The sequence below is a fragment of the Scyliorhinus torazame genome, chromosome 9 (assembly GCF_047496885.1).
Source record: "Scyliorhinus torazame isolate Kashiwa2021f chromosome 9, sScyTor2.1, whole genome shotgun sequence".
NCBI classification, from domain to species: domain Eukaryota; kingdom Metazoa; phylum Chordata; class Chondrichthyes; order Carcharhiniformes; family Scyliorhinidae; genus Scyliorhinus; species Scyliorhinus torazame.
In genome coordinates this window covers 55520951-55541507 of record NC_092715.1, presented here as the reverse complement: position 1 = coordinate 55541507, position 20557 = coordinate 55520951, and the positions used below count along the sequence as shown (strand labels likewise).

General features: G+C 45.9%; 1 protein-coding gene across 3 annotated transcripts in view; it reads right to left on the bottom strand.

The window, feature by feature from the left end:
- Positions 1–20557, bottom strand: part of erbin (erbb2 interacting protein) — a 354311-nt gene that overhangs the window by 42771 nt on the left and 290983 nt on the right. For all 3 annotated transcript variants that reach the window (XM_072515927.1, XM_072515929.1, XM_072515928.1), the window contains exons 16-19: positions 11330–11503; positions 9107–9280; positions 5544–5658; positions 4543–4717 (exon numbers count right to left, since the gene is read on the bottom strand). In XM_072515927.1, coding sequence (XP_072372028.1) covers positions 4543–4717; positions 5544–5658; positions 9107–9280; positions 11330–11503 — 638 coding nt within the window. The remainder of the gene's footprint in view (positions 1–4542; positions 4718–5543; positions 5659–9106; positions 9281–11329; positions 11504–20557) is intronic.

Sequence of the window (20557 nt, the reverse complement as noted above, 5' to 3'; positions counted from 1 at the left end):
CCCCCTCTTTACCCTCGGGGTCTTTCCAGCCCACACAAAGCTCATAATACTCCTGTCCACTTTCTTGAAAAAGGCCTTTGTAATCAGTATGGGGAGGCACTGAAACACGAAAAGAAACCTCGGGAGGACCACCATTTTAACTGCCTGTGCTCTGCCCGCCAATGACAGGGGTATCATGTCCCACCTCTTATTAAAGTCCTCCTCCATCTGCTCCACCAGTCGCGTCAAGTTAAGTTTATGCAAGGTTCCCCAGTTCCTGGCCACCTGGATCCCTAGATATCGAAAATCCCTTGCTACTGTCCTCAGCGGCAGATCGTCTATCCCCCTGCCCTGTTCCCCGGGGTGCATCACAAATAGTTCACTCTTTCCCATATTCAATTTGTATCCCGAGAACTCTCCAAACTCCCTGAGTGTCTGCATTATCTCTGGCATCCCCTCCACTGGGTCCGCCACATATAGCAGCAAATCATCCGCATATAATGACACCCGATGTTCCTCTCCTCCTCTGAGCACCCCCCTCCACTTCTTAGAGCCCCTCAGCGCTATGGCCAGTGGCTCGATTGCCAACGCGAACAGTAACGGGGACAGGGGGCACCCCTGTCTTGTGCCCCTATGTAATCGGAAATAGTCGGATCGTTGCCTGTTTGTAACCACGCTTGCCACCGGGGCCCCGTACAGGAGCTGAACCCATCTGATGAACCCCTCTCCAAATCCAAATCTCTTCAGTACCTCCCACAGGTAGTCCCACTCCACTCTATCAAATGCCTTCTCTGCATCCATTGCCACCACTATATCCGCCTCCCCCTCTGGTGGGGGCATCATCATCACCCCCAGCAACCTTCGTATATTGGCATTCAATTGCCTCCCTTTAACAAACCCTGTCTAGTCGTCATGTACCACCCCTGGGAAACAGTCCTCTATCCTTGTCGCCATCACTTTGGCGAGTAACTTGGCATCTACATTTAAGAGGGAGATGGGCCTGTATGACCCGCACTGCAGCGGGTCTTTGTCTCGTTTCAGGATCAACGATATCGTCGCCTCCAACATTGTCGGGGGTAGTGTCCCCCTTTCCTTAGCCTCATTGAAGGTTCTCGTCAGGAGTGGGGCCAGTAGGTCCACATATTTCCTGTAAAATTCCACCGGGAACCCATCTGGTCCCGGGGCCTTTCCTGCCTGCATGTTCCCAATTCCTTTAATCACCTCCTCCACCTCAATCTGCGCTCCCAAACCTGCCACCTCCTGCTCCTCAACCCTCAGGAACTCCAGCTGGTCCAGGAAGTGTATCATTCCCTCTTTCCCCTCCGGGGGTTGGGACTTATACAGCCTCTCATAAAATGACTTAAACACCCCGTTCACCCTCCCCGCTCTCTGCTCCATCCTTCCCTCCCCGTCCCTAACTCCTCCGATCTCTCTCGCCGCCCCCCTCTTCCTAAGTTGTTGGGCCAGCAATCGGCTCGCCTTTTCCCCCATATTCGTATGTATTCCCTGTGCCTTCCTCCACTGTGTCTCCGCCTTACCCGTGGTCAGCAGGTCAAACTCCATCTGTAGTCTCCGTCTTTCCCTGTAAAGCCCTTCATCCGGGGCCTCCGCATATTGCCTATCCACCCTCAGAATCTCCCCAATCAGTCTCTCCCTTTCTTTACCCTCTTGTTTCCCCCTGTGGGCTCTTATGGAAATCAGCTCCCCCCTATTCACAGCCTTCAGCGCCTCCCATACTACTCCCACCTGGACCGCTCCATCATCATTGACCTCTAGGTATCTTTCAATACATCCCCTCACCCTTCCACATACCCCCTCGTCCGCCAACAGTCCCATGTCTAATCTCCAAAGTGGGAGCTGCTCCTTCTCCTCTCCTAGATCCAGATCCACCCAATGTGGGGCGTGATCTGAAACGGCTATAGCCGAATATTCCGTTCCTACCACTTTCGGGATCAGCGCCCTTCCGGGGACAAAAAAGTCTATCCGGGAGTACACTTTTTGGACGTGGGAGAAGAAGGAAAACTCTTTACTCCTCGGTCTAGCAAATCTCCAGGGATCTACTCCTCCCATCTGCTCCATAAACCCCTTAAGCACCGTGGCCGCTGCTGGCCTCCTCCCGGTCCTAGATCTGGACCGGTCCAGCACCGCGTTGAAGTCCCCCACCCATTACCAAATTTCCCATCTCTAGGTCCAGGATGCGCCCCAACATACGCTTCATAAAACGCGCGTCATCCCAGTTCGGGGCGTATACGTTCACCAGCACCACCGCCTCACCTTGCAATCTGCCACTCACCATCACGTACCTGCCCCCACTGTCCACCACTATGGTCTTAGCCTCAAACGATACCCGTTTCCCCACCTGTATTGCCACCCCTCTATTTTTCATATCTAAGCCCGAGTGGAATACCTGTCCCACCCATCCTTTCCTTTATCTGACCTGATCCGCCAATTTCAGGTGCGTCTCCTGAAGCATAACCACATCCGCCTTCAGTCTCTTTAGGTGCGCAAATACCCTTGCCCTCTTAATCGGCCCATTCAGCCCTCTCACGTTCCACGTGATCGACCGGGTTGGGGGGCCCTTTACCCCCCCCATCGTCGACTAGCCATCCCCTTTGTTAAACCAGCTCCTCACCTGGGTCCCACGCACCCGTTTGTCCCCCAGACGGCACCCTCCCGTCCCGACCATCCCATCCCGTATCAGCTCCCCCTTACCCTCAGCAGCAGCAACCCAGTTAGTCCCCCCCCCCCCCCCGTCCCCCCCCCTCTCCCCCCGCTAGATTCCCTTCTAGCTTGATTGCTCCCCCCATATTGCTTCCGGGAGTCAGCAAATTCTGGCTGACCTCGGCTTCCCCCATTTACCCTTGGCCTCCCTGCGTGTGAGGCCCCCTTCCTTCCTGCGCCCACTTTTCCCGCCGCAATTTCCATAGCGCGGGAAAAAACCCAGCGCTTCCCTCTCGGCCCTGCCCCTAGTGGCGCAGCTCCCTCTCCCCTTCCCTGTCCCCTTCCCCACCGGCGCCCACATTTCTTCGTGTGTCCCCCCCTCAGAGGGGGGGCCGGGGGGGGGAATGCTCCCGTCTAACATTTTTACAGATAAACCCTCCCCCTCTCCCCCCTTTGCATTTCTTTGCCACCACCTCGCTACTTCTTTCCAAACATCAATTCCTCAAATCTAGTCCAACTTCTCTTCTTGAATAAATGTCCACGCCTCCTCTGCCGTCTCAAAGTAGTGGTGTTTGCCCTGGTGTGTAACCCACAGTCTTGCCGGCTGCAGCATTCCAAATTTTACTTTCTGCCTGTAGAGCACCGCCTTGGCCCGATTGAAACTCGCCCTCCTTCTCGCCACCTCCGCACTCCAATCTTGATACACGTGGATCACCGCGTTCTCCCACCTGCTACTCCGTGTCTTCTTAGCCCATCTCAGGACCATCTCCCTGTCCTTGTAGCGGTGGAACCTCACCACTATTGCTTGCGGTATTTCCCCTGCCTTTGGTCTTCTCACGAGGACCCGGTATCTCCCTCCACTTCCGGGGGCCCGTCGGGGCCTCAGCTCCCATTAAAGTATGGAGCATCGTACTCACAAATGCCCCAACTTCAGCTCACTCTGTCCCTTCAGGAAGACCCAAAATCCTTAGATTCTTCCTCCTCGAGCTATCCAGCCTTTCTATGCACCTCTTATGTAGTGCCTCGTGCGTCTCAGTCTTCACCACCAAGCCCTGTATCTCGTCTTCATTCTCGGCTGCCTTTGCCTTCACTCCACGAAGCTCCATCGCCTGGGTCTTTTGCGTCTCCTTTAATCCCTCAATCGCCAGCAACATCGGCGCCAGCACCTCCTTCTTGAGCTCCTCCACACATCGTCGGAGGAACTCCTGCTGTTCCGGGCCCCATACCATCTGGGCTCCCTCAGCCGCCATCTTGCTTCTCCCTTCTCTACTCTGCCGTTGCTCCAGAGGATCCTCCGCAATCTGGCCACTACTATCGCTTCTTTCCATCCACACCCGGGGGGGACTCCTTCCTTTGTCGCCTCACACTGGGTTTGGCTGTAAAAAATTTCCGTTGGGGCTCCCGATAAGAGCCCAAAAGTCGGTTGAAACGGGAGGTGCCGAAACGTGCGGCTTAGCTGGTCATCGCCGCAACCGGAAGTCTCCAGATTATCCATTCTTAAATGAAAAGAAAAATAAGAGTCCCAACAGCCTCCAGTGTTTTTTCTGATCTGCCGCATGGCAGGCATCGGCAGAAGATCCCTCAAACTCCTCCCCTCTCCCCTCCCCCCCCCCCCCCTCCATTGAATCTGCCTGCGGGAGAAAATTCCACCCAATAAATTTTAAATATATCATTAAAAACAGAAAATAGGCATCAAATGACTCATTAGCCTACTCAGCTGCGGAGGCAATACTTTACATAAAGGTCTCTTAAAATAATGTGCATAATTTCCTCAATAATTGGCAAAAATGGAAACCCATTTGTTAGGAAGGTGTAGGTCATTGATGAATACGCTATCCAATCTTCCTTTAACTGTGGCCCTAGGTCGACGCTAATTGCCCTTAACAGAACAATGTGTTTTACCTTTTAAGAAATGGGATGGCAGTTTTAGCATCTTTATCGGGGGTTGACTGCAAGGTCTCCTGGCTACTTCCCGTGTTGAAGGAAACCGTATCCGATATTCTGGATGGTGACGAACAATTACTGTTGTTCTGATTACTGTTTGGAATTATCTCCTCAAATAAGGAATCAGCATCATCTTTTTGGATAGAGAAGAAAGTATTCAAATACGATTGGATAAGTTACACACAAACACATGCAAATAAAAATACACTTTCTGATGGTTTCCTAGTCCATTTACACACCTCACCAAAGCCTCACGCCTGGAAGAACAGGGCGAGATACAAAAACAAAACGGAACCGCAGACCAATGTAAGGTGCCAATTTTAGGAAATATGGTTACTTTTGCAAAGAAGATGTCATGATGACCTCAAACTACAGGATCAAACAAGCACCCGAATGCAGAGATTAGATTAGATTCAAAATCATGTGCATGATGCTAAATATGTAAAGTGTTTTAAGATTGCTGGGCTTATTTTTGTACCAAGAGCTGCTCCCAATGCCCAAACTCACTGACAGCAGTAACCAATGTTTGCAATTCCATCAGTGCAATTTTCTAGAAAATAATCAATCATCAGTGGGCAAACTTGGCTACTTGATTGAATGAAAATTCAGGGTATCATTGTTTGGCTTTTCACAGTAACTACATTGCAGTGTTAATACATATGAAAATCAGAATTCAAAGCAGTCATCCAAATTGTTTGAAGCGCACACAGAGAATATTAGAGATGAACCAAAAGGGAAGCCAATTGATTTTAATACCATATCACACTTATGAAAACTAACTTTCTATATCTGGTCTTAATTGAAGTGAAGAAAATACATTTTTAATGCACCTACATAGCGAGCAATCACATTTTCTAAAATGTTGGCAAAGGTCCTTCCATGACTTACCCACAACCAACAGATTCTGACAGATTTATCAATATTGAATTTGGATGTTAACTCAGCCAATCTTAACAAACCTCTTTTTTCTTTACTCAATGCAACAACTTTTGGTTGAGTGATTGGTATCGCAATCAAAGGTGGCCTCAATTCTGCCATCTTCATCTCCTCGTCTGAAGAAGTGTTTTCGGTATCCTATAAAACCAGGATGAGAAAGGACAAAAAGCTTGTTGGATGCCGTACAAACCAAAATATAATTTCTAAAGCACACACAAAACTTAGGATACATTTCACATTATAAACTTTGACTTAAAAATAAAGGCAAACTTAAAAAGATGACCTAATGGGCATAAATTATTTACCCCCTCTCCCCATTTTTATCAACTGCTAAAGCTACTGATCCATACTGTTTAAGACTAGTGGAAATTGTAAATCATTGGTTGGCTGGGAGCTCAACACTAGGAGGTACAGTAATCCACATTGTAACAGCTTCCTGCAAATTCATTGAAAGCAAGCCACATGAATTAGAACAATTTTACATTCTAAAGGTACCTTAGGATCCGCCGATTTATTCGACTAGCTGCTGTTCAAATGATATTCCCTTGCACATCTTTTACCTACTTATACGAGCCCAATTCTTTTGATTCTGGGACAGCAGTGATTCAACCTCTGCAGCACTCCTTATTCTGGAAGAACAGTTGTTGCCTATCTAATGCAAAATTCCCCTTGATACAAGAACTTATGCCTGGAATCTCAGTTTCTGAGACTAACTAAGTGTTGACGCCGGGGCAGGATTCGTGGAGTTCTATGACAGCAATACCGGCGCTACACCTGGACCGATTCAACGACTTTTCAGCGGCTAGTACTGTGTGCGCCACATGGAACATGATTGATTCCAATTGAAAACGGTGTCGGATTCGTTGAGGTTGGGATTGACACTCGAAGGGCTGACTGGCTCCCCACACACCCTCATCCCAGCCAAAATGGCACTAGTTGTGGAGTTCGCCCATCCTGTTGATGGGTCACCTAGAGGCAGAGGGCACTTAGGGGGGTGGTCTTGGGGGAAACCCACGTGACCCATGGCACCAAGTTCACAATGGGCAGTCAGCGGCGTGCACAGCTGTATAGCTGCCTTGCAGGCTGCGACAATGGTGTTCAATGTCCTTCCACCCCAACCCCACAGCCCACCTCCTGCCACCGCCCCACACCCGCACACTCCCCTCAGCTGCCACGGCGCCTGTTTCACAATATTTTGAAAGCACAAGTGAACCTTGCCATCGGGAATTCCCCCTGGTGGAGGCGGAGAATCGTGACCGGGTCAGGACTGCTAATGATATGCAAACGGCGTTTACAGTATGTGCGGAGTGGAACTCATTGATGCTGCTATCAAGGCATCGCAGAATTGCGATTTGGCCTGCCACGATTTTGACGCCCAAACTGATTCCCCGCCCAATTGTCTTTCTTGATTTTGGCACGGCCGATGGAGATTCACGCCCATAGTTTTATTGTGCTAAACTCTCAATATTTCTGAAATGATTTTGCTATTTGGCTACATTTCAACTCTCAAAAGCGCTGTCAAAATTGTGCATTGATGTCAATTATTAAATTCTCCAGCATCCCACATAGTCACATTTCAAATCAGCTCACTTCAATTAAACTTGAATTTGCAGCCTCAGATTAACAAAATTACAAACGCCATGTTCAGCCATAAGTGCAGAGTCGTACAGCGTCTTTGTTGCCAAATTTTCTTAGTTTAACAGCTAATTGGTCTTTCAGGTATAATGCTTAACTATGGGTCATGCAGTTTACTCATCTGGGCAAAATGGGTCATATTATATTTCTTAAGGAACAGAGAGAAGCGTTCCTTGCTTCCTGGTCAACATTTATTCCACAAACATGTCTACCAAACATAATAACTGGCGGCTTATCTATCATCCTGCTGCTTGCGGGGCCTAACTGTGCACAGGACACAAGATTGAATTTTGAAGTGCAATTACTCATTAGCTGTGAAACAATCTGAAAACATCTAAAGGAAATAAATCTGCTGTAGAAATTCAGGTCCACTCTTTACTGAGAACGTTTAAGCACCGAAATAAAGTTCTATCGAATAAATTTGATTCATGTGTATTAATCCATATTCCCTTTTTGTTTGCATAGCAGTTCAACTAAATATTGATGCATGCAGTATGTGGAAGACGTTGCATCTTATTTCCTAAATTATAAACAAAACCCAGATATAAAGATCAATAGGGCTTTTGGTTAAACGATGCACGAGAATACTGCTCCTGACCATCTGTGCATCACAATTTGTCTATTAATTGAGTTGCAAATTTGTCTTGGCAAAAATATCAGCAACAACACAGCAGTTTTAGAACAGTAAGTTGCTGGAATAACTCTTCGACAACAGTGGGAGGGGGTGGAGGAAAAATGGCATGGCAAAGGGGGAAAAAAACATGGGAAGTAATGGATATGACAGCAGGAGGAGGATGGGGCCGTGAGGAGAATGTCATGATATAGGAGACTGAAATGGCTTGGCAAGTGTGGAATGTGGGATGGCATAGGAAGAGGGAATGGGTCAGGAATGATTTACTCCCTTCCCAACTGCGCTGTGGATGCACCTAGACCATGTGGACTGCAGTGGTTCAAGGCAACTCACCACCACTTTCCAGAGGGCAATTAGCAATGGGCAATAACTGCTGGCCTAGCCAGCCACGCCCACAACCCATGAAAGAAAACGTTAAGAATGAAAGGAATGGAAAAGCTATGGAATGAAATGGATGGCAATGGAAGGATGGAATGACATGTGAGGGGGTTTAAAGAAATACTGTTAGGAGGCACGGAAGCACAGTAGTTAGCACTGTTGCTTCACAGCACCAGGGTCCCAGGTTCGATTCCCGGCTTGGGTCACTGTCTGTGCGGTGTCTGCAAGTTCTCCCCGTGTCTGTGTGGGTTTCCTCCGGGTGCTCCAGTTTCCTCCCACAGGTCCTGAAAGACGTGTTGTTAGGAAATTTAGACGTTCTGAATTCTCGCTCAGTGTACCCGAACAGACGCCGGAGTGTGGCAACTAGGGGATTTTCACAGTAACTTCATTGCAGTGTTAATGTAAGCCCATTTGTGACACTAATAAAGATGTTAAGTTAATCAGAAATGTTTTGCAGGTCTCTGTTGGTACTGCAGTAATAGGATTGATCATTATTTTGCTCAAAAGCAAAGCAACAAAATCTAACCGGCCAAAGTGAGCAATGCAGAAATGTGAATAAGAGAGAAAAGTACACTAAGAAAAAGACTGTAGAAATGTTAGTTGTATATCAATTGGGGGTTAATTGCATTCACATATTGGACATTCATTGGGGAGTCACCTTTGCTCAATTTTTAGATGCATGCTGCAAGAATGGTTGCCAGTGCACACAATGTAACATACCTCTCTCTAACAAAAGGCTTATAAGTGGCTATCTGAGTTGCAACAGAAAATAGCAGAGGAACAAGTTCCAGTATTTAGTAAACAAAATGAAAATCAGAACAGCATGACTATTAACTGACATGAGTAGTTTTAAAATATGTGCAAATTCATTATGTCCTTAATTTTCAGGAAATAATTTCGTAACAAGATTGCCAACACTGAGATCAGCAGTTACCAATATACCTCAAGCAGTTCTTCATCGTTGGCAGCTGTGCTTACATCCTCGGCATCATCCACAACTGCATTTGTTTGGGTAGTTTCCACATGGTCACTCAGATTTTGCTTTGTGCAGTTTTGCACCATAGTCAATGCACCATTTTCTGATGATTTGATGTATTCTATAGTGCACTCTGTTACCTAAAAAAACAGCATTGACATTTTCTTTGTCACTAGATGTGGGTCTTTAGTGATTAAGTCAGTTTTATATTTCTTGCAATGCAGAACATTGAAACACAGCACAGCGGTTTTATTCAAATATGCATTTTAGAAAAATTAGATCTAAAGAAATAGAATACCATTAATAAATGATCAGCTGCATTTTGGTACAGGCAGGACATAATAACTTGTCAGTATAGCTTAAAACTTCTATTGAAGCACTAAGTAATTCCTAAAGTATACAAAAATCATTCAAACTGAAGTCTAATAAAGGAAGAAAAGCTATTATCATTAGTCAGACCACATTTGGAGTAGTGTGTGTAGTTCTGGGCACCTTATTTAAGGAAGGATGGTAAAGCCCTCGAGAGAGTGCAGAAGAGATTTACTAGAATGATACCAGGAATGAGGAATTTTATACACAAGGAAAGATTGGAGAAATTGGGCAGCGCAGTGGCAAGCACTGCTGCCTCACAGGGTATGGGACCCAGGTTCAATTCAGACCTCGGGTGGCTTGTCTGTTTGGAGTTTGCACTTTCTCCTCGTGTCTGTATCGGTTTCCTCCAGGTGCTCCGGTTTCCTCCCACAATCTAAAGATGTGCAGGGTTGGTGAATTGGCCAAGCTAATATTGGCCAAAACGTTAGGTGCGGTTACGGAGAGGGGGATTGGGCCTAGGTAGGGTGCTCTATTAGAGCAGGGGCCGGTGCAGACTCGATGCGCTGAATGGCCTCCTTCTGCATTGTGGGATTCTGTGATCCTTGAAGCAGAGAAGATTAAGAGGTGACCTTATTGAGGCATTCAAAATTCTGAACAATTTTGACAGGGTAAAAAGGATATTCTGTTTCCACTAGTTGGTATGTCAGTGACTCGGGGTCACAATTTCAAGATGGTCAGCAAGAGAGCTAGGTGTTAGATGAGGAGAAACATCTTTACTCAGAGGTGCTAAAGTTTGGAACGTGCCGCCTGGGAGAGTGATGGAGATAGATTCCATAGGAGGGTTCAAAAGAGAGCTGGATATATATTTGAAAGTGATTAATTCTGAGAGCTACGGAGATAGGGCTGGGGAATGGGACTAGCTGGGTAGCTCTTTTGGGAGCTGATGCAGACACAATGGGCCAAATGACCTCCTCTGTGTTGTAAATAACCAGAAAAAACTTCAGGACAATTTCTGATCAATGACACAATCCAATTGAATTCAGAGAGTATAGTTCTAATTTTTTGTTTTATTCATTCAGCGATGTGGGTGTCGCTGGCTGGGCCAGCATTTCTAACTTGCTAGGCCATTTTAGAGGGCATTTAAGTGTCAACCATATTGCTGTGGATCTGGAGCCACATGTAAGCCAAGTCTGGTAAAGGACGGCAGATTTCCTTTTGTGAAAGGATATCAGTCCAGATGGATTTTTATAATAATCAACAAGTTTCATGGTCACCATCGAACCTTTAAGTCCAGGTGTTCATTGAATTCAAATTTTGCCTTGGTGCGATTTGAACCTGGGCCCCCAGAACATTACCCTGCGCCTCTGGATTACTAGTCCATCGAGAATATCACTCTGTCACTGCCTCCCCTCCTAATGCATGTTTACCTACTAGGAATTTGGGAGCCCCCAAGATGTTTATCTATGTAATTTGAGATAGATGATAAGCTCAACAGCGAAAAGAAATTGAAATGGAAGGAAATGCATTAGTTCCTTTAAAATGGTTTTGTTTGTACAAGTACAAACACATTTTCAATCTGACGCTTTCTGCATCCCATCAGCCATGCTCTGTGTGGGCATGTCTTAAACTTCCTGCACATCTTAGCAACACAGCCTGCTTGATCCCTTGCACCCAGTTATGAGATGATGCTGAGGAAAACATCCATTTGTGGGGTGAAAAATTGAGGCTGACCACTAATGCAAATACAGCATGTTGTGGCTGAAAAGTGGGGGTGGGCTGATTTGTATGCCGCAATCCACTGTAAAATGAGTTGACTGAGCTACATAAAGTTGTATTTACATTGCAATTTATAGTCCTGTGATTTAGCATTTTCCTACCTCTACACCAGAATTTTTTGTTGTCACTGATCTGTCATCATTTTGCTTCATTTCAGTTCCAGAATCATCTGATGCCCCATCGTCCTTTAATCTATGCACCACACTCTGTGCTGTTTTAACCATGTTTTTGAGTTCATCAGGATATGGCGTTGGGTATCTTTTCAAGTTACCTTCCTATATGTGAACAAAAGGATTAATAAAGATTCCATTGATACTACCAGATACTGGTTCTGTGGCAGCACAGGCTAGTTGGTCAACATTTTGTCCTGAGCTCAGTACACGTGTAGCTGCTTTATCGACCTACTATTTCTGTTCTGCATATTAGATAACAACTGGACTATTCATTGGCCAAATCAGGATTTTAATTAGACATATCTTAGCTCCTCTGGCACTCTCTCGAAATACAAAGACAACCAATAGTACCAATGTTTACTGTCATAGGCCTGATGCAACCAATACACAAGACTCCTAGTTTATTTGTTCTTAAATTGGGTAGTTGAAAGCTGCTCTTTTGGGTAATTGCATTCTTGAAACAGGAGTCAGCTGAGTTACACTCAACTGTAGCTAGTATATTGTGCAAGAGTATTGGAAGTTGAGGCCTATAAACAGGGAAGCCAATCAGTGCTGCTTGTCTGCACTGTGAGTGCTACCTGGTTGGGTGAGAGTGCTTTAGAGTTGGGTGAAAAACAGGGAGCTGGGAGAAGATGAACCAAAACATCAGGAGCAGAGTTGAGCGGGAGGTTTTCGAACAGCAGCCTGGGAAGATAAGTGGTTTCACTGATTGACTGAGTGTTCCGACTGGGGGAAAAACACGGAAAAGTGACATTTGCAGGAAGGCTGTGATTTGATTGGCTAATAAGGAATCTGTGCAAATTTGAAAATCCATTTTAAATTACTGGTTAGAAATTGTGTTCAGATTGAGGTAATAGGGAGGGATATAAAAAAATGTTTTAAAAAGTTAAAAAAACAAATTAAAACCCAATTAAATAAAATAGTGATGGAGGGTCACGTGATGTGTTGTTCCTTCATGATGTGGGAATCCGGCTCAGAGTTGATGAGCTGGGTTCAGACCTTCAGGCGCCACTACACATCAGGGAGGGGAGAGGTACCTGGACATTGTGTTCCAGGAAACCGTCACACCCCTTAGGCTAACTACCTTGAATTTGATCAGTGGTCAAGGACAGGAAGGTGTGGCTGCGAGTGAGGCAGGTAGAGATATCCTAAGTTCAGGCATGGAGGAGCCTCAGCTCTAGATCTTGTCCAACAGGTATGAGGTACTTGCTCCCTGTGTAGATGAGGAAACGCACTATAGGGAGGATGAGCTAGCTGACCACTGCATCGTGGTACAAGAGGCTATTCTGGCGGGGGCAGCAAAAAGACAAGTGGTAGTTGTAGGGGATTCTATAATTAAGGGGACAGATAGCATCCTTTGTAAGCAGGAGCGAGAGTCCCGCGTGGTATGTTGCCTGCACGGTGCCAGGGTGAAGACTTCAATGTCAGTGTCCACTCTGCACTAGATTTTCAAGCCACTCTCGATCTCTTCATATTCTTCATATGAGAAATGCCGACTATTCTTGAATGTTGCTGTAACAAAACTAATATCGACCCGCAACCGTCAGACAAATATCCCACCTCCCATATACGTTGAAGGAGAGTCTCTGGAATGTGTTGAGCACGTTCTATACCTTGGCAGCCACCTCGCCCAAAAGGCCACCATTGATGAGGAGACTCAACTGGAACAGCTGCGTTAGCTCAGTCTTCTACAAACAGAAGTCTCCCAAGAGAGATCTCCACAAATCAATAGAAATTCTGTGCACAGAGCAGTTGGCATCACACTTCTGTAATGTAGCAAGACCTGGACTGTGTCCCAGCGCTGTATTAGAATGCTAGAGTCTTGGTCAATTTTGCTCCCACTGTCTCTTTAATCCAGGAGTGTAATAACCAGAGAGAGGACACAGATTTAAGGTGATTAGCAAAGCAACCAGACACAACACAAGGGTTTCTTTTGTATATGCCCAGCAAGTTGCTGTGATCTGGAATGCACTGAAGATGCTATTACTCAACCAACACTGAAAAGATGTACTTCAAAAGTTGGCAGTTCTCAAAGTAGAAAAGTCGCCCGTCCAGATGGGGTACATCACAATTTACTGAAGGAAGCAAGAATGAGAATTACAGAAGTTCTGGCCATCATCTCTCAGACCACCTTGAATATGGGGTGGTGCCAGAGGAACAAAGCATTGCAGATATTCGCATCCCATTTTAAAAAGGAGAGAGCGATAAATCCAACAACTTCAGGCCAGTCAGTCTATCGTTGGTGATAGAGAAATGACACATGATAACCAGCACAAAATTAATTTTCTTTATTTATTTTCAAAATGCCAATCGTCATGAATTTGTTAAAGATAAATCATGTTTGGCTAACTTGATTGAGTTATTTGATGAAATAGGTGGAAGGATTGATGAGGGCAGTGCAGTTGATATTGTCTATATAGACTTTCAACAGGAGTTTAACAAATTACCACATACCAGACTTCTCAACAAAAGTAAACTCCATGGGATTAAAGAGACAGTGACATCAAAAATGGCCAAGAGGCAGAGTGTAGTGGAGTGTCAGATTGGAGGGAAAGTATGCAATGGTGTTCCCCAGGGATTGTTATTAAACCAATGCTCTTTTTGATCTACAGACATAACCTGGATTTGAGTACAGATCCTAATTTTGAAGTGTGCGGATGGCAGAAAACCATGAAACGTAGTTAATGATGAGGACAGCAAAAGGCAATTTTAAAAGGGTTGTTTGAATAGGGAGATAGGAGGCTGTACAGATACAAATCTTTGAACATGGCAGGTCAAGTTGAGAAGACTAGTGAAAAAGACATGTTGGATCTTTGGTTTTGGTAATAGAGGAATAGAGCATAAATAAAAGGATGTTATGCTAATTTTTTATAAAACACTGACTAGGCCTCAGCTATTGTGTTTGTTCAATTTTGGGAACCAAGCTTGGTGAAGGCTGACCCAGGCCTCAGAGGGGGTAGAGAACAAATTTGATAGTATGGCACCTGATGAGGGACTTCAGTTACGTGGAGGGACTGGAGAACCTGGAGTTGTTATCCTCGCAGCAAAGAAGATAGTGAGACTTGATAGATGTGTTTAATAAAAGCTCACTTGGCTAGACAGCTGGTTCAATGCTGAGGTTATTGATGAAGGCCCACCTTCTCAACCTTGCCCCTTGCCAGAGATGTGGAGATCCTCGGGTTAAATCACCACCAGTCAGCTCTCCCCCTCAAAGAGGAAAGCAGCCTATGGTCATATAAAGAACAAAGACTATTACAGCACAGGAACAGGCCCTTCGGCCCTCCAAGCCGGCTCTGATCATGCTGCCCGTCTGAACTAAAACCCCCTACCCTTCCGGGGACTATATTTCTCTATCCCCATCCTATTCATGCATTTGGCAAGATGGCTCTTAACAGTTACCATCGTCCCTGCTTCCACTACCTTCCCGGTAGGAGTTCCAGGCTCCCACCACCCTCTGTGTAAAAAAAAAAAAACTTGCCTCGTACATCTCGTTTAAACCTTGTCCCTGGCACCTTAAACCTATACCCCCGAGTAATTGACTCTTCCACCCTGAGCAAAAGTTTCTAACTATCCACCCTGTCCATGCCCCTCATAATCTTGTAGACTTCTATCAGGTCACCCCTCAACCGCCGTCATTCCAGTGAGAACAAACCAAGTTTCTCCAATCTCTCCTCATAGCTAAAGCCCTCCATACCAGGCAACATCCTAGTAAATCTTTTCTGTACCCTCTCCAAAGCCTCCATATCCTTCTGGTGGTGTGGCGATCAGAATTGAACACTATTTTCCAAGTGAGGGAAAACAAAGGTTCTTTAAAGCTGCAACATGACTTCCCAATTTTTAAACTCAGTGCCCCGCTCGAAGCCTTCTTGACTACCTTCTCCACCTGCGTTGTCACTTTCAGTGACCCGTGTACCTGTACACCCAGATCCCTCTGCCTATCAATAGTCTTGAGGGTTCTGCCATTTACTGTATATTTCCCATCTGTATTAGACCTTTCAAAATGCATTACCTCAACATTTGTCCGGATTAAACTTCATCTGCAATCGCTCCACCCAAGTCTCCAACTGATCTATATCCTGCTGTATCCTCTGACGGTCCTCACATCACTATCCGCAATTCCACCAACCTTTGTGTCGTCTGCAAACTTACTAATCAAACCAGTTACATTTTCCTACAAATCATTTATTTATATTACAACCAACAAAGGTCCCAGCACTGATCCCTGAGGAACGCCACTAGTCACAGCTGAAAAGCACTCTTCCACTGCTACCCTCTGTCTTCTATGACCGAGCCAATTCTGTATCCATATTGCCAGCTCAACTCTGATCCCATGCGACTTCACCTTCTGCACCTTTGACATGAGGTACCTTGTCAAATGCCTTACTGAAGTCCACGTAGACAATATCCATTGCGCTATCCTCAATCAACTTTGTCACTTCCTCAAAAAATCCGATCAAGTTAGACACCACCTCCCTTTCACAAAACCATGTTGGCTCTCACTAATACGTCCACTTATTTCCAAGTGGACTTCTGGTGGCGGCTATGGAGGAGTAAGTCGCACATTTGGTGGCTCCCGCTCTGGTCGGACTTTTGGACCTTTCCCCCGTTTTTATACCGGATTTGAATTGTAAAACAGATGTTAGTGGCAATTGTTTACTGAATTCCCACTTATTTCCAAGTGGGAGTAAATCCTGTCTCAAAGAATCCTCTCCAATAATTTCCTTACTACTGATGTAAGGCTCACCGATCTGTAACTACCTAGATTATCCTTGCTACCCTTCTTAAATAAAGGAACAACATTGGCTATTCTCCAATCCTCTGGGACTTACCTTGTAGCCAGTGAGTATACAAAGATTTCTCTGAAGGCCCAGCAATTTCCTCCCTTGCCTCTCTCAGGCCCTTCACCTTTTGTGTTTTTCAAGACCCCCAACTCCTCCTCCTTTTTGATCTCAACATAGCCCAAACTATCTACACTCCCTTCCCCAGACGCATCATGCACCAAGTCCTTTGCTTTGGTGAATACTGACGCAAAGTACTGAATACCTCGCCATTTCTTCTGGCTCCAGACATAGATTCCCTCCCTTGTCCAACCCTCTCCCTGGCTAACTTCTTGTTCTTTATATATGTATAAATAATTTTGGGATTTTCCTTAAGTCTGTTGACGAATGACTTTTCGTGATCCCTTTTAGCCCTCCTTACTCCTTGCTTCAGTTTCTTTCTACTTTCCTTGTGTTCCACACTTTGTTTTGTGTATTCCCAGCCTCTTAGCTTTGACAAATGCTTCCTTTTTCTTTTTGAATAGGCTCACAATATCTCTTGTCATCCAAGGTTCCCGAAACTTGCCATACTTATCTTTCATCTGGACTATGACGATTTTATCTTTACCTGTTTAATACCAGGGATGTTTTTTTGATTAGAGTAAATAAAGGAGGGATTGTTTCCAGTGACAGATGTGTCATGACTGAGGACACAGATTTAAGGTGATTAGCAAAAGAACCTGCCTGAACATGTGGTGGAAGCGGATTCAATCTGGTAAATTGGACAAATAATTTACTGGGAAAAAAATACAGGGTCACGGGGAAACAAGAAGTGGGATTAAATGGTTAACTCTTCCAAAGAGATAGCGCAATATATCAGTCTGTGCTGTAGCATTCAATGATTCCAGGGCTTTGGGATTAATTGGGCAGTTCTTAACGATGAGCTAAGTAGTTTCCTTCTGCTCTATATCATTCAATTTTTAAAAAAATCATTCCAATTAAGGGGCAATTTAGTGAGGCCAATCCATCTACCCTGCACATCTTTGGGTTGTGGGGGTGAGACCAACGCAGACACGGGGAGAATGTGCAAACTCCACACGGACAGTGACCCAGGGCCAGGATCGAACCCGGGTCCTCTGCGCCATGACACAGCAGTGCTCACCACTGCGCCATCCTCTCTATCATTCTATGAGTCCACGTTTCAACGAACACTGAATTTATTTCACTGCTGTCTGTAGGAACTTGGTTGTCATGATTACCTGCAAGTGACTACATTTTTAAAATGTATTATTGGCTGGAAGAGTAGGACATCTGGAGATTTCCTTCTCTAAACTCTCCTTTTACAAATTTTACTTCTTGTCACAATTAAGAGCAGTCTCAGTCCAGTATAACATCATTGGACCTCTTTATTAATTTGTACTCTTCTACAGATGGCCTAGCTGCTGTCTCCTTTCAAGGTGACTCATAATTCAATTATTTGCAATCTTGTTGATGCAACATGCTTAGATCTCAACTATTCTCCTCGCGTCTTCGTAACCAACCTATGTAAACACGTTGAAAGTGCAGCCCAAGAATTGCACAGTTTTGGTTTGTTGGCATTCCAAAATTCTCAACTGAATAACAGTTGATTTCTGTGCAAGGCTCACTTGGGAAGAAAATAGGCATTAAAGTACAACTGATACTTAAAAGTAACCAGAGATCGGATGAAAAGCAATTTAAAATAAAGATAAGGCTTGGCACCTGGAACATTAAATAATAAACAGAGTGATGTTCAGACAAAATTAGCAGTGTTTCCAATGCTTTTGCTTTACAAAATATTCTGTGGTAAACACCATTTTAAATAATCTGACATTTTACACAAAGCACTAGGAAAAAATGCAAAATGCATAAATAGCATGAACATTTTGCAGTGTAATGGCAGTCAAAGGGGAACTAAAGGATCCCTTTCCAAATTAATGGTTTCCACACAAATCAGGCTGCATTTTCAAAATAATTATTTCTAAAGCATAACAGTAGGGGGTGTAAAGTATATAGCTTTGACAGTAGTCTCATCATACAGTTGTTACAACAATAAAGGTGTCCACATGGTGATGCTATAGTTCTTGTAGGCTAAGCAGCTCTAAATCACATAGCAGGCAATTGATGAGTCACGGAGTAGCACGTGCCCGTTGTTCTTCCACTAATTAAAAGTTACTGTTTACTTGTCAATCTCTCGAGCAAACTTATTCCAATAAACAGATTTAAATGCAATAAAATGAATTTGATATTTATATATTCAATATTTAATTTGAAACCATGCTTTTCCACAATTGATCATTTACCAGTTAACACAAAATTAGGCCCCATGTTGTCATGCAAGCTCCATAAAGGGACTTCCGGGTGCGGCGATGACCAGCTGAGTCGCACGTTTCGGCAGCTCCCTGTGAAACGGACTTTTGGGCTCTTGATAGGAGCCCCAACGGCAATTTTGACGGCTAAAAACACTGTGCGGTAAACCAGAAGGGAATCCCCCCCGGATACGGATGGAAAAAGGAGGAGAGAGTGGCCAGATTGCAGTGGATCCTTTAGAACAGCGGCAAGGAAGGCAAGCAAAAACCAAGGTGGCGTCGGAAGGTGGCAGTTTAACATGGGGCCCTGAACAACAAGAGTTCTTGAAATGCTGTGTGGAAGAGATCAAAAAGGAAATGAAGAAAGAGCTGTTGGCCCCGATACTACAGGCGATCGAAGGGCTAAAGGAGGAACAAAAGACCCAGGAGCGGGAGCTTCGGGTCGTGAAGGCAAAGGCAGCCGAGAATGAGGACGATATACAGGGCCTGGTGGTGAAGACGGAGACGCAGGAGGCACATCAGAAACGATGTGTGGAAAGGTTGGAGGCACTGGAAAACAACGCAAGGAGGAACAACCTGAGGATTCTTGGTCTTCCTGAAGGTGTGGAGGGAGCGGACGTCGGGGCATATGTGAGCACGATGCTGCACTCGTTAATGGGAGCGGAGGCCCCGGCGGGTCCGTTGGAGGTGGAGGGAGCATACCGAGTGATGGCGCGAGGACCGAGAGCAGGAGAAATTCCCAGAGCCATAGTGGTGAGATTCCTCCGTTTTAAGGATAGAGAAATGGTCCTTAGATGGGCGAAGAAAACTCGGAGCAGTAAATGGGAGAACGCGGTGATCCGCGTTTATCAAGACTGGAGTGCGGAGGTGGCTAGAAGGAGGGCGAGCTTTAATCGGGCCAAGGCGGTGCTTCATAAAAAGAAGATAAAATTTGGAATGCTGCAACCGGCAAGACTGTGGGTCACATATCGAGGGAGGCACCACTACTTTGAGACGGCGGATGAAGCGTGGACTTTTATTGTGGAAGAAAAACTGGAATGAGCGGGTTATTAAAAAGAACGTTCGAACAAAGTGGTGGGGCGAATGTGGGGGGCAAAGAGGGGTTTTATGTACTAATCCTGCGATGTGGTAACTTTTCTCTCTCCCACAGGTGGTGATGGGGGGAGGAGGGGAGGTGGAGGAGATGGGGCGTTGGCTATTGGGGGCGGGGCCAAGGGAGAAGCGCGGGCTTGGTTCCCGCGCTATGATAATCATGGCGGGAATAGAGAAGCAGGAAGGAGGGGGCGTCGCACGGTGCGAGTCGAGGTCACGGGGGGAAGCCGAGGTCAGCCAGAGTTTGCTGACTTCTGGGAGCAACATGGGGGGAGTAATTACGCTAGCGGGGGATCTAGCGGGGGGGGTGGGAGGGGGGAATTACTGGGTTGCTGCTGCTGGGGAGAGGGGGGAGCTGGTATGGGAGAGGATGGGCGGGGGGGCACCGCCTGGGGGAGATACAGCTGCGTGGGAACCGGGTAAGGAGCTGGAAAAAGGTGATGGCTAATCGACAAGGGGGGGGGGGGGGGGGGGGGGGGGGTAGGAAGCCCCCCAACTCGGCTGATCACGTGGAACGTGAGGGCTGAACGGGCCGATAAAGAGGGCACGGGTACTCGCACACCTTAAGAAACTTAAGGCAGATGTGGTTATGTTACAGGAAACGCACCTGAAACTGATAGACCAGGTTAGGCTACGCAAAGGATGGGTGGGGCAGGTGTTCCATTCGGGGCTAGATGCGAAAAACAGGGGGGTGGCTATATTAGTGGGGAAGCGGGTAATGTTCGAGGCAAAGACTATAGTGGCGGATAACGGGGGCAGATACGTGATGGTGAGTGGCAAACTACAGGGGGAGACGGTGGTTTTGGTAAACGTATATGCCCCGAACTGGGATGATGCCAATTTTATGAGGCGGATGCTAGGACGCATTCCGGACCTAGAGATGGGAAAGCTGATAATGGGGGGAGATTTTAATACGGTGTTGGAACCAGGGCTGGATAGGTCGAAGTCCAGGACTGGATAGGTCGAAGTCCAGGACTGGA